This window comes from Pocillopora damicornis, chromosome 11, assembly GCF_964200805.1.
Source record: "Pocillopora damicornis chromosome 11, jaPocDami1.2, whole genome shotgun sequence".
NCBI classification, from domain to species: Eukaryota; Metazoa; Cnidaria; class Anthozoa; order Scleractinia; family Pocilloporidae; genus Pocillopora; species Pocillopora damicornis.
Window position 1 is genome coordinate 3,871,369 of NC_142680.1, and position 15,559 is coordinate 3,886,927.

Here is a 15,559-nt window from a genome sequence, read left to right on the forward strand (position 1 = left end):
TTCCTTACATATAACTGTTCATTTATTCAATAGAGTTAAAGGTGGTCCTTTTTTTTAATCACTTCACACATAAGCCTAGTCACTGAAGAAGTTATGTAACTTCTCCTTTTCAAATTGCAGTTCCCTCGAGCGCTCCAATTAACTTTACTCTGGCTGCAAACTCTTCAACCAGTATCACAGCGCGCTGGCAGTTACCACCAGTTGATTTCAGAAATGGAATCATTACAGGATTTAAATTATTTTACAAAAAGAGAAACACCACCTTGGAACCGACTAGCTTTACCATTCATAACAGAACAACTAATACCAAAGTTGTCGCTAAACTCGACGAGGACACAGAATATGAATTTCAAGTGTTAGCCTTCACATCTGTCGGTGATGGACCTAAAAGTTCGGTAGAAGTTGAAAGAACGAGGGAAGATGGTGAGAATAATAACCTAGGACCTAAACTGTAAGGTCTGATGCTTGAAAATGAAGGTTGGAGAGCGATATGAGTGATAGATGTCAAATAAACGGAAGCACATTTCTTTACTTAGTTCTATGACGTAAGCCTATCGAGAAAGGATGTTAATGATATATTGAATAATTTTCCTTTCCCTTATTGCAGTTCCTACGGGATCTCCCGGGAACTTCACCTTGACTGCAAGCTCCTCCACCAGTATAATGGCATCATGGAAGTTACCACCAGTAGACCTCAGAAATGGAATCATCAAAGGATTTAAATTGTTTTACATAAGAAAAAGCTTTAGAGAACCAGCAACCATCATAATTACCAACAATGGAACAATCAATGCTAAAGATGTTACAGGACTTGATAAGTACACAGAATATGAATTTCAAGTGTTGGCCTTCACCTTTGTTGGTGATGGACCAAACAGCTCCGTGGAGATTATTAGAACAAAAGAAGATGGTAAGAAGTTGTCGTATGAAGGCTTCCTTGTATTCATAAAATAACTTCGTGGTTGTTTTTGAACCTGGTATATAAGAATGATGTCAAACTGATATGCAATTTTGTCGTCATTCCATAAGGTACAGCTGGAAAGCGTACAAAGAATTTCTATGAACTGATGTTATAAAATAAATCTCCTATTAGTTTCCGTGTAGCCTTTAGCGCTTTTGTATTAAAAACTTAAACGTTGAAGTTCGTTTGTATTTGTCGTTTGACGATGATCGGTCGTGAAATTAACGAAGTAATCAATTGACGTGCTAAAAATGTTTTTATATTACTTATTTAGATCGTGTACTCTTCCTTTGTCCTTTCCTCCTTTCTTTTACTTATAATTTTATTTACTGTTAATAATCTTTTCTGGGTGTTCATGTTTCATTTTTTAGTGCCTTCAAAACCTCCACGTAATTTTTCTGTGACTGCAAGCTCCTCTACCAGTATTAAAGCATCCTGGCAGTTACCACCAGCAAAGTTCAGAAATGGAATCATAACAGGACATAAATTGTTGTACAAGAAGAAGGATTCTGCTTCTTCAGTAAACATGAGAATTATTTATAATGCATCAATCCATACTGAGGATATCACTGGGCTTGATAAATACACAGAATATGAATTTCAAGCGTTGGCCTTCACTTCTGTTGGTGATGGACCAAAGAGTTCCCTTCGTGTGGAGAGAACAAAGGAAGATGGTTAGAAAATTATATATCATTTAGGAACAGTAAATAGGAGTAAAAAGGATGGTGAATTTTAAGCTCGGTAATGTAATGAGGAGAGATGATTTTTCATCATGTCATGCACAGTGTGCTGAAAGAGTATCACACAGGATCGTGCTAGAGCGTTGGGCGCGGAATCCGAAGCTCTAATGTTCGATTCCTTATGGAGATTAAAAGTTATTTCTTTTTCCTACGCTCGTGATGAGATGAAAAAGTATTTTCTCTCAGAAAATAGTAATATGTATCATTTATGCCATCGGCCGTCAAGGTTACACAAATAAGTAAGGTTTTTGACCTTCTCTAATTTTTTCTTTTTTAAATTATGTCGAACTATTTCACCTTTTACATCTGAACGCGCTTATAAATTCATTTTCTAGGACAAGAAAGGTAGAATTCTGATTTCTTTGATTATCACCGAAGATAAAAAGTGTCCTAAGGATAGCTGACAAATTATAATTTTCACTCAAGGGAATATGTCTTGCGTAACTAATTGTTTTATAATTTTTTCCTTTTTTTAATTAAATTGCAGTTCCTTCCAAAGCTCCGGCTAACTTATCTGTGACGTCAAATTCTCCTACCAGTATTACAATATCCTGGCAGCCTCCACCTAAAAAAGAAAGACATGGAATAATCAAAGGATTTAAGTTGTATTACAGGGAGAGAAGCTCTGAAGGAACCACAACCATCGTAACTATTAACAGTGAAGTAACATTAAGTAAAGTTGCTAGTGGGCTTTTTAAGTACACAGAATATGAATTTCAAGTCTCGGCCTTTACTTCTGTTGGTGATGGACCAAAGAGCGTTGTTAAGATCGAGAGAACAAAGGAAGATGGTAAGAGGCCACATACAGATTGAATTTAAATGCTGAATTCAGGCGGAGAGTCTTTGAAAACGAATTTCTTCTGAATTATTTTATTTTTGGGAGGAGGGAGTGGAACAGATCACTCTCTCGTGCTCTTTTGACTTTTAGAGTCAAAAGGGTTTCGTTTTTTTGACGATTCTTCCGCCAACAAAAAAAAGCCTTATTCCTATTAATCTTATGTAGGAAATGTCTCATAATATGGATGTGCAAATTGCAGATGGGATCGATGAGAGACCTTTGCCATTTTCATGTTTTGGGTTATTTGGTCTGACAATTTACGAAAGGAAAGTCATTTGAAACGAAAAAAAACCGGGAAATGTTGCTTTGTTTGGTCTTGTGTGTGTCAGATTTCTGAGGTTCCAAATTTTGAATATCTTTTTTGTCATAGTTAAAGGAACTTAAAGGGGATGCCTATGGTGCATGTTATTAAAATTTGTATTACTTATCAATTCTTACTTTTTGTATTAGCACCGAGCTCTCCTCTATCGTTTTCCTATAAGGAACTAGCCCCGAATAATTTTCATGGTCCAAGAATAAACTTGACTTGGAGCAGACCTGCGGAATCTAATGGAATCATCAGGAATTACATTGTGTTTAATGCAAACCAAGAAGGTGAGACGAAGCAAAGCGTTGGAGGAGACACGTTCAGTTACTTGGTAGATGTCCTGGGTGGAGTTACTTATCATTTCTATATCGGAGCTGTAACTGTTAAACCTGAACAGAATGCGTCATTGTCTGTGAAAACCAATGAGTACGGTATGTTATGCCATCGTAACTAAGTACAAAAGTGTAGAAAATTTAACTTGATAATGCCCATGACTCATGTACGTGAATTGATTGGTGACAAAGTATTACGGTGAAAAAAGAATAAGTAAATAGGTTTAGCTAAATGTAAGGAATGTAGGACAAATAAAACTTCCGTTTGTGCACTACTTGAATACTATAACTCACTGTTGTCGTTTTTCATTCCGTTTTTAATCTGTAAGTTTATTGCGTATGGGTCTTTCTTATCTCTCTTTTAGAGCCTAGTCATGGACCAGAAAATGTATCGTCTATCGAAGTTGATCACACAAAATATCAGATAACCTGGAATAGTCTGACAAGACAGGTCGCCAATGGGTTCGTCAAAATGTATCAAGTGAGACTTGACTTAAAAGAAAGTTGCACTTCGTTTCACACTTCATTTAATTCAACCTTCAACACATCCAAAACAGAGATACTGTTGTCCAGTCTCTCAATGTGCACAAGATATGAAGTGTCAGTTAGAGCCTTCACTGAGGCTGGGCCTGGACCCTACAGCCAGTCTTTAGCGATCCAGACGTTGGGTGAGTCAAAGATGCGAGACATGTTGACTTCAACCATGTTGGTTTACAACCCAAAAACAATATTATCATAGATTTTGTTGCAAGTCTCGATATACCTGCTTTGTAGTACACATAGGAGCCTTAACTGAACGCTTTCCCTTGGCAGACGTTGTTGGATACCACATCGAAGAGTAAAAGGTGGAAGAAATGCTCCACATTTGAATTCAATGTTGAAATAAGAAGAGACATTAGTTTCAGTCTTTCTGTATTTAGTGAGAGCTACTGCTACTGCTAAATTCTATCTACTGCTTGAAGACATTATTGCTTCTTACTGAATACATTTGAAATCCGACGTTATTAATGTCATGTATAACTTGTTAGTAAGGGATGGAAATGGAGGAAGGGAGTCCATTTTTTTATTGTCTTGGAGATGAAAATCATTAGGAGGCTAGGATCACTTCCTAAATAAGAGGTAAATTTGTTCAAGTAGTTATTTTCACGTAAATTTCCTCTCCAATGAACATTGAGTTTCCTTTCACAGGTACAATTTGGTCTCTTGAGAAGCCCTCTCCGCCAGCATTTTCTTCGAATTTTAGTGACGGAGGAATCAAAGCAAAAATTACACTCCCAAATTTCCCAGGAAGTGCAAAGTACGTTGTGGCAAGTTTTAGTTCTCTCTTTCAACAAATGCATGAAGTCTAAAATAATCTCTTCACACTAGGTAAACTTTTTTAAGGCTGGTACGAAACTGTAACAAAGCTCTAGTAAGGTCAGTCGATAAACCCCAACGCATAAAAGAAAAATAAATCTTTAAGAAGAACTAACCCAATGTAAATTATCGAAGATTTTTGGTTGGCCGCTGTTATGGTAGTTCACGTGATATTAGTAACACTGCGTATATGCTCTCTCTAAAAATCTTCCTATTAACCTCCTTATATCCTACCGTAGCTTTTCTCTATCTGTGCCTTTTAATAAGTAGAAGACTTTTGGCCTCAATTCTGCAACTTCTGATTTTCAACGAAAGCATGTTTTTGATATTCATAGACATGATGAGTTATTGCTTTCTAGTCAGGCTACATATAAACGCATAGAGAGTATTTCGATTGAGTATTTGATAACAGCGACTGGTGCAATAAAAAACAACGACCGATCAGAGAAAAAATGAAAAAAAAAACTGAGCTTATTAGAACTCAAATCACCCGCTTAAAAAGGCGGGAAAACACCAGCGACCAGGTAGCGATTGGTTTCAGTATCGCAGCTGATTGGTTACTAACATGGCTCTGGTCTTGATCAATCACGAAGGGAAGTGAGGCAAATCCATTGAAAACTTGGATTTCTCTTTTACTGGCACTGGTGATGAGCGTTACATTGTTATTTGAAAAAAAATCTTGATCTTGCAGATTTTTTCAAGTCATCGTCATAACATATTGGTCAAACTACGATGGTGTCGTAAACCCACCATCAGATTTTACAACACAAGAGCTGATGACTTATGAAGAAGCTCACAAATCTCTACTGCCTGCAGCTTATGTCACTTTCCAGTTTGGAGGAAATGATTTTTACAAACACCAAGAATTTACTGTAGGAGATGGAGTCCAATCAAGCAATAAAATAAGAAGCAAGAGAAGTAATGGCGAAGAGTATTATTACAACAAACCATTGCACCCGAATACGAACTACAGAGTGTTTCTCAGAGCTTTTGTCTCAGAGGTATTTTTGTCAGCAAATGTTTTATTTAACACCATAACACAAAAGACTAGTGGCCTACTTGTCACGTTCACGCTGAATCTAGTTTTAAAGTACTTATTTAGTCACCCTCCTTTAAGATTTGCACTCATGCTACAATCGTCTTACTCCAAATACCGTTTTATTCACGGCTCCGAATTTCCAAACGTCGTGTGAGTTACTAAGTTTACACAGAAATCTCCACTTTATGATGTAGATTGTATAGAGAGGCACTTCTAAGGCAAAGCACGAGATGAACTGTTACAGCGCGTGGGTTGCTTTCTCTCTAAATTTTTATCTTAGTCATCAAAGTTCATTCGCTGGATCTTTCTTAGAATAGCAAACGTTCATTATTCATTTGAGTTGGTTGTATGAACACTCACAATGTTTCTATGTACTGTCTTCGCAGACACTGTACACCTCGAGTAGCTTCATAGTGCTGAAAACCAAAGGTACTGTGCGATTTTTGTAAGTTTATTTATTAAATTGGTTAGGTGACTTTCACCATTTATAATTTTTATTATATAGGTATAGATCAACCAGGTAGAATTGACGAATTACTTTCCGCACTCTCTGAGCAAGTACTATACGAAAAGTCTGCGCACAGTCTGAGAATACTTTTCTTGTGGAACCCTAAAGAGTTTTCCTCGGAGTTAGAGCATTGCTTGGTTTAGGTGTTTTTAATTGAAATCAGGACGCGTTACAATATGTTCATGACAGATAAACCAGTGGTCAAGGAACTACCAGAAAGGACAACAATAATAGTTGGCGAATTGGCTGAGTTGACATGTGAGGCCCATGGAGATCCAAAACCTTCTGTTACTTGGAGTAAAGACGGAGACACCAGTATATCGCGAGCAACGTTTAACAATGATGGCCACATTCTTGTTATAAGAGACGTGATAACTCGTGATAGCGGTCTTTATGAATGTACCGCATCGAACATGTTTGGAGCGAGCCATTCAGCAACAACTTTGGTAGTGACTGGTAAGTTTTAAAATTAATATAATTTTTTGGTACCTAATATAGTTGAGAACGTTGGTACGCTAAATAGCCAACATGGCGTCATGTGATCTTAAACTATTGGTTCTTTGCCCTGATGAACTGCTAGCTCATTGCAAATCATTCCCTTGTTACCCAACCCATTTGGCGCGTTAGTTTTAAACGACAAACTATTTCAAAACCGTCCTATCCCTTATTATTTCTTATCCTTACTGATTATGTATTTTCTACTTGTCACTCAGTTTTCTTTATTTTTTTTACCACAATATCAAACAGGCAATCAAACTTGTTTCATCGCCTGATACGTTTTATTTCCGCTGTGGTTTGTTCGAACTTGAAAGTAATAGTTTCCCCTTTTATTCTCTGAATTAGAAAAACAAAGCATCTTTCTCATCGTTGTCATCGCCTTTTCCTGTGTGGTTTTCGTGTTATTGGCGATAATTTGTGGAATGGGATGTAAGTTAAGAAAAGCTAAGCTCAGATTAAATGACACAAAGAAGAAGGCAGACAGTACTATCTTTGACGACATCGGTCCACCCGACTCTTCGTTTGATGAGCTTACGTCTTCTCCAGAATCGTGTCTTCAACTCAAACCCATGTCTTCAGAAGGCCAATCGCCTGCATTTCCTGATCCTCAAGCTTTGCAGTTTGAAAATAAAGCATTCGGCCACCAGAATATTGGCTTTGCGAAAGAAAGTCAAGGAAAAGAAATAGGAGATACTGAATGTTGATTTGGTTTTATACTTCTACATACTTCCACACTCTTATCAGTCGAATGATAAATCCGCTAGGGACGTACTTATTTCTGTCAAATGATTGCCAAGTCAAAAATGAATACAAGCTTTGGTAAAGCCACCAATTCTCTAAAAAAAAAAATATTAAAATACTTTAATCTTTTTTAGTCCTTAGTTAAATATAGATATTAGTTGAGAGGGCTACTGTTTACGCTCGCTAGAGGGAGGACTCGATTTACACTTGGCCTCAGACTGAATATTTAGTTTGAATATTTGTTGGTCGTAGAGTATTAACAAGAAAATTTTTGAAGCCTTATCATCCTTTTCTTGATACCCTTGCAGCAAATAAGGTAGATGATCATAGATTATTTTTGATAAATATTTTTGAGTTATGATCATATTGGGATGAATAGTGTTTGTTGATTAAGCAATAGTTATAAATCGGATAGTGTCGTTTTCCCCATTGTGATAAACCCTTGTTCCTTGTGCTTCTGAGTTTCAAGCTCTCCTTTCTAATGAGCATCTCCTCCTTCGTCCACTGAGTAAAAGAACCGATCACAGTGGACAGATGGTCGAGGCAGCTTAAAAGTGTGCGTTAAACAGTGAAATAGGGTTTTAAATTCCATCTTTATACCATCAGATAAATGCAATTTAGCTGTTGTATCACGCAAGGTGTCACACAATGTCAGCTTGAATCTTGAGCGTAACATCTACTTCAATAAGATTTGTGAAAAAGACGTCAAATAAACTTAGTGAGACGGTTTCGGACCCCATTGATCACGCGCTCTTCAAAATCTTTTCTATCTTTTTTCTTGTCGAAAGCATCTTTTCCTTATGGTGAAAATTAAACATGTTCAAAGGTCATACCGGACTAAACATCCCCCGGGATCTACTAAAGTAAACGAAAGGCATCTAAGTTCCATTGTTAAACATGTTTCTCTCTCCTGATGCCTTGAAATTGTTACATCCGAAAGATCAGAGTGGAAAGTTGTAGGATTGATTGTTCTTTCCCCGTGACCCTGTTGTCAAACAGTAATTTGCAACCCATGATTTCAGCTTGATAGAGCGATAAATCAAATACCCCAAGAGGAGGAAAATTGTTTCGTGAAAACTGTAACGGTAAGACTCGCTAATTTTTAAAACTTCCTGGTTCTGGCTAAGCAACGAAGAAAGTATGGCAAAGAAGTTGTAAGTTTGAGACACTGATCGATTTAAATTAGTATTGGACAAATAAATTCGATTGTATCGCTATCCCCGAGGGGGGAAAGGTATAAGAGGAGATCATAACGTATAGTAGACAACAATGATTATTCAGTATGAAATATTTTCATTATCAAGTACTTGTGTCGCCTTGTATGGGTATTTTGTGGTTTTTCTTGCGTTGATGGTAATATTTACCGGAAGCGGAAAAACTATTTCAAATTTTCGGGGTCTCATATAGCTCCTACAAAGCGGAATTTTGGTTTGTAGCAGCTCACGTCACTATTATCCCTAAGATGAGATTTGAGGTTAAAATTTGATCGAGGAGGTGTCAAAATGCGACCTGTATGAGTCAAACTTGTCTACACGCCGGACAGACGTTGCATTTTAGTGGCTAATTGGATAACATGGCAGGATTTGCTCGCAAGTTATATTTCAGCGTCGCTTCACTTACTTCCATTTTGTCCAGGTCTTAGGTGAGTGCCGTTATTTTAATTTTTTACCCTTATTTGCTGCAAGGGTATCAAGAAAAGGATGAATTAAATCCGTGAAATGGAGCATCTGCACGTTTCGCTAACGAGATCTTCTCACCCTAATTGGATTATTCCCCGCTTACAACACTTTAAATTTGATACCGACTGAATGGTTTTACATGCATTACGAGCGGGGACATTAAAAAGGAGAATCAAGAGATTCTTATGATCTTTCTGGCTCAAATAGCCGGTCAAACAAGGCCAAAGTGATTGCATTTCGTGACTACAACCATCAGTTTTGTAAATAAAATCATGATTCAAGTTTAAAATCACAAACTGTATTTCTTGGTTTTTTTTTTCGCTCTTACTTTTTCTTTTGCTTCAAGTGAACCCAGCATCATTCATCATGAAATCTCTTAGTTTGGATCATTTTTGTTTGACTCTTGAAGTTCTGCCTATGTGTAAAGGCCTCTTCAGCCGTGCTGCAACGGGAGACTCAATCGATCACAGCTTCAAAGTTATTTTATTAGCCGAGATAAGTGGATAGCAGATCAGATCAGCAGAGTAGCTTTTCCATTTTTTTTCGTAGTAAATGGCTCGCATGCGTTGCAGAAGCCGGGCAATATTAATAAAATCTGTATTAAAAAAAAAAAGGATACGCACTCACTTTGATAGTCTATGTAGACTTCTTTTTTGAAAAATACTAAGTTGAATTCCGATTATATTATTTATGAAATGAGTCTTCCTTGTCTCCGGTCATCTGCACGTTTAAAAATTATCCAATTGTCACTCAAAAGCAAGGCTTTGAGACGACTATTTCATTTGGTCTTGTGGAAGAGCTCATACTATGGTTTAAGGTCGGAAAGAAGGGAATGTTAAGATGAGAAATGATCATCTTCATCTATTGATAGGTTTTAGAGGGAAATGACGATGAAAACTCTAACGTTGAGCTTGTTGTTTACGGAGTGTTAACAAGATAGTTGCGATTTCTGCCACAAACTCGCCAGGGTGGGGTGAGTATGGAACAAAAGTCAAGTAAGTATAGAAGTTATTTGTAATGATGCATGTCAGCTGCTCACATTATAGGCCAATCTAAGATATTCTTTAAATCTTGAAACGAGTCTTTGAAATCGGCTGTGTTATTTGGAAGAAATAGTAATTGTAACTTGGATTTAAGTGGCTAAATTTGCAAAGGAAAAGAGGGGTACAGAAAGAAAGAGTATATTAGATACAAACGTGATATTGTGATATTTCCTTATCCTGAACTGAAAGTTGTTCCTATTTTTTATCTCTTGCGAAGCAAGATCTTTTTCAGGAAGAAAAATTGTCTACTCTATGAAACGAAATGAAATGTTTTTATAGCAATATCTGTTTCGCACCACGGGTTCGGGTACTACTGGTTTTGAAGATTCACCACGAAAATTAAGTCCTAGGGGTCTACCAATTTTTTGACTGGTTTATTTAGCAAGTTTTCTTTTGCACACGCGCTAGCTAGTGAACTGAAAGCAAAAAATACACTTGAGGATCGCCTATATGAGGGTCTCAATGGGGTTAACCGTTAGCCGTAAAACGGCCAAAATATTTAGCCATTAGACTTAAGAATTGACAAATTTTAACCGTTAGTCGTAAAAAAAGTTAACCGTTAAAAATATGTCTGGTGGAAACAATGGAAAGGTGTTAACCGTTAGCCGGAAATTGGCCAAAATTTTAACCGATAGCCGTAAAAGCCATCACCCCATTGAGACCCTCCTATATCGGTTATATCGGACAAAAAAGCTTTCTAGAATACGTACAATATTGATATACCCACAATTCTGTAAGGTGTTATCCCGCTTAAGACGCGATATTTTCCAGTCCTTGCACAAAGGCAGAAAACACACTTTTCGAATGAAGCACATTCCTTTCAACCTGATCTCGGATTCCTTACTGCCGCTTTCTTAATCTAACTCACGTGTATGAACTAATCTTGACAGCCCACGATATCTTAGGTAAACAACAAAAAAATGCTTTATCGTAAATAAACAAAAAATGCTTGATTAAAAAACATCTGTCGGCAAAGTGCAAAGCAATATCTTTGACCTTAAAATTCACCATTTCTTTCTTAAACTATTTTTTCCTCTCCATCCAATAGCATTTCACTGTCACGTAATTTGTTTCTAGACTAGACATTCAACAAGAAATTTCATCCATTCCGTTGTATCCGAACAGATAAGATTGGTAAGCTGTCGGATTCAATATTCTGCCTCCGTGACTCTGTTGTCAAAGAGTAATGTTTACTTCATAGATTCAGTTTAGTACATGTCGAGACATGTACTCTCTTCATAATCGCATTTGGCTCACATCCGGTAACAAGAAGTAGTTAAAAGGGTCAATGAACTGTCGCATTCGTGATTCTAGCTTGAAAGAATAATAAAACCAAGTCTTCCTATAAAAGGAAAAATTGTTTCGTGAAAGCTTTACAAGAACCTTGCCAAATTTAGAGACTTCCTGGCGCTGACTTAGCAACGGGGAAAATATGGCAACGATGCCTGAAAGACAGAGATATGAGACACTTAACTATTCATATCAATGACGGACAAATGAATTCATTACTCTTACCTCCTAAATAAATAACTGGGGTACAAGATCGAAAACATACCATAAAATAGACGAAAAGAACCATTGAGTACTGAAGTATTTTCAGTAAAAGGTATCAACTACTAATGTTGCTTTATGTGATTATGTTTTGGTTTTTCTTGCATTGTTGGTAATCGCTGTATTTTTCGATGAACGATTCTAAATATTTATGGTGTCGTATGAAGTTCCTATGAAGCATCAACGACTGACGCCACTGTAATTAGCTGGCCAATCAGATGTCCATATTGACCGTGAGCTAAGATTTGTGATTCGCCCTTAAACGGGGAATCCCCCCGGCTTTAAGCACCTCTATAAAACGAACGGACTTACATAAACAGAACACAGTTTGATTGATTTCACTTGCCGACTGAATAACATGTCCAGATTTGAGCATAAGTTGTATTTCCACGTCGCTTTGCTCGCTTTAATTTTTGTCTTGGCCTCAGGTAAGCGCAACTATGTCATTTTTATTATTATCATTCATGATGAGAAAAGATCCCATCTCAAAGAGATTCCCACGTGACCTGGATGAAAATGAATAACGACTTCTAGTAGCAGACTGACCTAAAGTGAATTGGCCGTCCAAAGTGTATATTCAATGGTCACTCTAGTGCCCTTTTTATAGCAATGAATATGCTTTTGTTTTTATAGGAGGATGTGTTGATTTGGACCTTGGAATAGGAAGTGGAACAATTCCTGACAATGAAATGACTGCTTCTTCAGAGCAAAGTGCAAACACACCAGCCAAGAATGGTCGCCTTAACTACGCATCAGGATCATCATGGTGTGCAGGAACAAGTGACACAAACCCATATCTACAGATTGATCTACAGACACTTCATATCATCTGCGCTGTGTCTACTCAAGGGAATTCTCAAGGAGATCAGTGGGTGAAAACCTACACGCTACAATTATCCACGGATGGGACAACTTGGACAGACTACAGTGAAGGTGGACAAGTTAAGGTACTGGAGAAGCATTGTGAGACATAACTGCTAAAAAAATTATAGTGTACATTCATAAGTGGACAATAAAGGGTGAAACTGAATAGTTTACAGTTATAATGATGTTTCCTATTCCCCAAATAAAATTTAATAATTATCAATATTGCCAATATTTACACTGTGTATATTGTTATTCCTACCAATTAGTGATGACGATTAGTGATGTGGATATTTGTTTGTTTTTAGTTTCTGAGCGGAAATGATAACAGGAACTCAGAAATGAAGCACGTAGTTTATGGAGTGTTAACAAGATATCTGCGATTCTTGCCACAAACACACTGGGGTGAGGTGTGTATGAGAACAGAGGTATTTGGAGTGAACCAAAAGCCGGGTGAGTTGGGAGCTTAATTGTTATGTAATGTTGCGTGATTGTGATGATCTGCCACTTACTTTGTAGTTCTGTTTAAGAGACTCTGTTATTGTTTAACACATTGTTTTAAACCTACCTGCTGTGCTGCAATCTGTTACTTTTATGCTCAGCGTTGAATTGCCTTTATGTTCACCCAAGAAACTTAATTTACGTAGAAGGGGAAGTTGATAGCATGGTCTATAATTTATGCTGCGAAAATGTCGTTACGTAACTGTTAGAACTCAATTTAAGTCTTAGCACTTTTAATTTATATCCCAGTTGCAATTTTGTCAGTTAAAATGAAACTTAATTGCTTTAAAATTTCTGGGTTGGAAGACGATTTAACCAGAGGTGACATTCTACAGACCATGTAGTGGTCGTTTGATTGATTGGGTTTTTTTTATTATTATTTAATTAGTCTTTTATAAGATGTAAAGGCTGATTTTAGTTTAGTACCTTGCAGCGTGTGTTACTGAGGCCATTGGACTGGCCAATTATGGTGGAGTTCCAGATAGGAGCTTCTCTGCCTTATCGCATTATGACTCTAGGTACATACCCTCTCATGGTCGACTGAATGGAGATATTCGGGGTTGGGCACCCGAGACGAACGCCAATCCTGATGACTACCTACAAATTGACCTCCTGTATGAGTATGTTATCTGTGCTGTTGCTACTCAAGGAGCTAAACATATAGATGAGTGGACAACTTGGTACAAGATTCAGTTATCTTTGGATGGAACCACTTTTGTCACCTATAGAGAAAATAATAGAGACAGGGTAAGTTTAGATGAAGCCCACGACGGTATGTGCATGTCAAAAAAACTGAAATTAGCCTGAAATTAGCAACTAGAGCAGACATTCATTATCATGCGCCGAGAAGAAGGACACAAAAGAGGGGAATAACTGTTGCTGGGACATGCACTGCTCCTTCCAGCAAACATAAATCTATGTACATGGCTCATAGATATTATTCCCTGACGAGATGTGCTAGACTGGAAAATATTTAAGTCGAGGTCACAACATACCAACCGAGCACATCATGATTGAGAGCAAAATATTTTCTTATCATTCACGACCTAATTTCTCCTTGTAATTAACCCATATTTTTCGAAAATTTAGGAATTGTTGAAAAACAGCCCACAGGAAATTCTACATACAGTTATCTTGGGGCTCCTATGTACCATAATCACATCACATATACACATCACAAGTAAACTTCCTCTAAGTTAATGTACCACTACAACTAATATTTCAACTTCTACCACAGGTTCACTTGCACCTTTTGAGGTAGTTTTGTTAAACTTATTTCTATCTAAAATCAGCACGTATCGACATTGCTGATCCTAGCAGTATGCAGGACGCGTGTCATATAAACTTCTTAAGAGACCGCGCTCACCGTTGAGTCTCTGTGGCTCGGTGGTAGAGCATTGGAGCGGGGAATCCGAATGTCTGAGATTCGATTCCTCATGGGGACTCGGAATTTTTCTTTGTCCCACGCTCGTGACAAGACGAAAAAACATCTTTCTTTAGCAGTATTAATAATTCTTTCAATCAAATTTGCTAGACGTTAGAGACACGTATCTCTTTGGTTTGAGGTTCAATTTGGCTAATTACTAGCTCAAAGTCAATCTCTAGGGAATAGTTTATCACTGACTTATAATGGTGAATAATCCATTTTGTTTATAGCAAAATACATATATGCCTAGCAATAATTTTACTTTTTGTATTACAAAATGCAGGTCTTTCGTGGGAACTCAAATAACTATGGCATTCAGAAAAACAATCTTCAGGACTTTGCAAGTGCAAAGTTTATTCGCTTTCAACCCACAGGATATAGTGGCTTTAAAGCCCTGAGAGTGGAAGCTTTTGGAATGCCTCTAACTAAAGGTATTTAGTGGGTCGCATGTTTTTCTCTAATGAAGATGCAATAACCAATTATCTTCGGAAGTGAAGATTCGGAAATTTTACGGAGGTAATTGGGAATTGAATGTTATCCCTTATTATACAACCCTTGGTTAAATTAGAATCTTTTTAAATATGACTGTAGGGGGGAAGATTGGAGAATTCGACTCATCAACACCTTTTATATTTAGAAGAATCTTACCACCTATATCCGTTCCTAACATCCTTCACAGTGCTCTGACAGATATCGAACGCTTTAAGTTAACAGTTATGGTTGATTTACAGGTTCCTTTCTCAACAAATAATTGAAGTTTATATATGGTGTATTTTGATTTATTTCAGTTCCATCACAACCTCCTACTGCCTTCAAATTGAATGCAATCTCTTCTACCACCATAATAGCTTCCTGGAAGTTACCACAAGTCTTTGCCAGACATGGAAGAAACATTACTGGATTTAAACTGTTCTACAAAAAGAAAGGTTCAGTGCGGTTACCAACCACCTTGCTTATTAGCAGTGGATCCGCATCAAGTAGGAATTTTACCGGGCTCGAGAAGTACACCGAATATGAATTTCAAATCTTGGCTTTTACGTCTGATGGGGATGGACCAAAGACCCCTGTTAAGGTGGAGAGAACAAAGGAAGATGGTATGGGTATATCAGGGTGAACGAGAAAAAATGACGACTGATTCTGAGAACTCCTTACAAGAGAGCTATCGACTCTATCTG

General features: G+C 37.4%; 2 protein-coding genes across 7 annotated transcripts in view; both read left to right on the forward strand.

The window, feature by feature from the left end:
• LOC113679002 (usherin) overlaps positions 1–8,047 on the forward strand; it is a 38,704-nt gene extending 30,657 nt beyond the window's left edge. For 2 of the 6 annotated variants that reach the window (XM_089186872.1, XM_089186873.1), the window contains exons 43-53: positions 121–423; positions 608–910; positions 1,333–1,635; positions 2,189–2,491; positions 2,990–3,277; positions 3,544–3,846; positions 4,367–4,475; positions 5,226–5,535; positions 5,960–6,002; positions 6,271–6,537; positions 6,925–8,047. In XM_089186872.1, coding sequence (XP_089042998.1) covers positions 121–423; positions 608–910; positions 1,333–1,635; positions 2,189–2,491; positions 2,990–3,277; positions 3,544–3,846; positions 4,367–4,475; positions 5,226–5,535; positions 5,960–6,002; positions 6,271–6,537; positions 6,925–7,283 — 2,891 coding nt within the window. In that variant the 3' untranslated portion in view covers positions 7,284–8,047. The other 4 variants (XM_089186876.1, XM_089186875.1, XM_089186877.1 and 1 more) reach the window with 4 other exon arrangements.
• A 3,834-nt stretch (positions 8,048–11,881) lies between these two features.
• Positions 11,882–15,559, forward strand: part of LOC113678973 (protein sidekick-1) — a 32,879-nt gene continuing 29,201 nt past the window's right edge. Inside the window, exons 1-6 of the mRNA XM_089188388.1 lie at positions 11,882–12,021; positions 12,227–12,540; positions 12,766–12,910; positions 13,392–13,705; positions 14,668–14,815; positions 15,173–15,478. Coding sequence (XP_089044514.1) covers positions 11,952–12,021; positions 12,227–12,540; positions 12,766–12,910; positions 13,392–13,705; positions 14,668–14,815; positions 15,173–15,478 — 1,297 coding nt within the window. The 5' untranslated portion in view covers positions 11,882–11,951. The remainder of the gene's footprint in view (positions 12,022–12,226; positions 12,541–12,765; positions 12,911–13,391; positions 13,706–14,667; positions 14,816–15,172; positions 15,479–15,559) is intronic.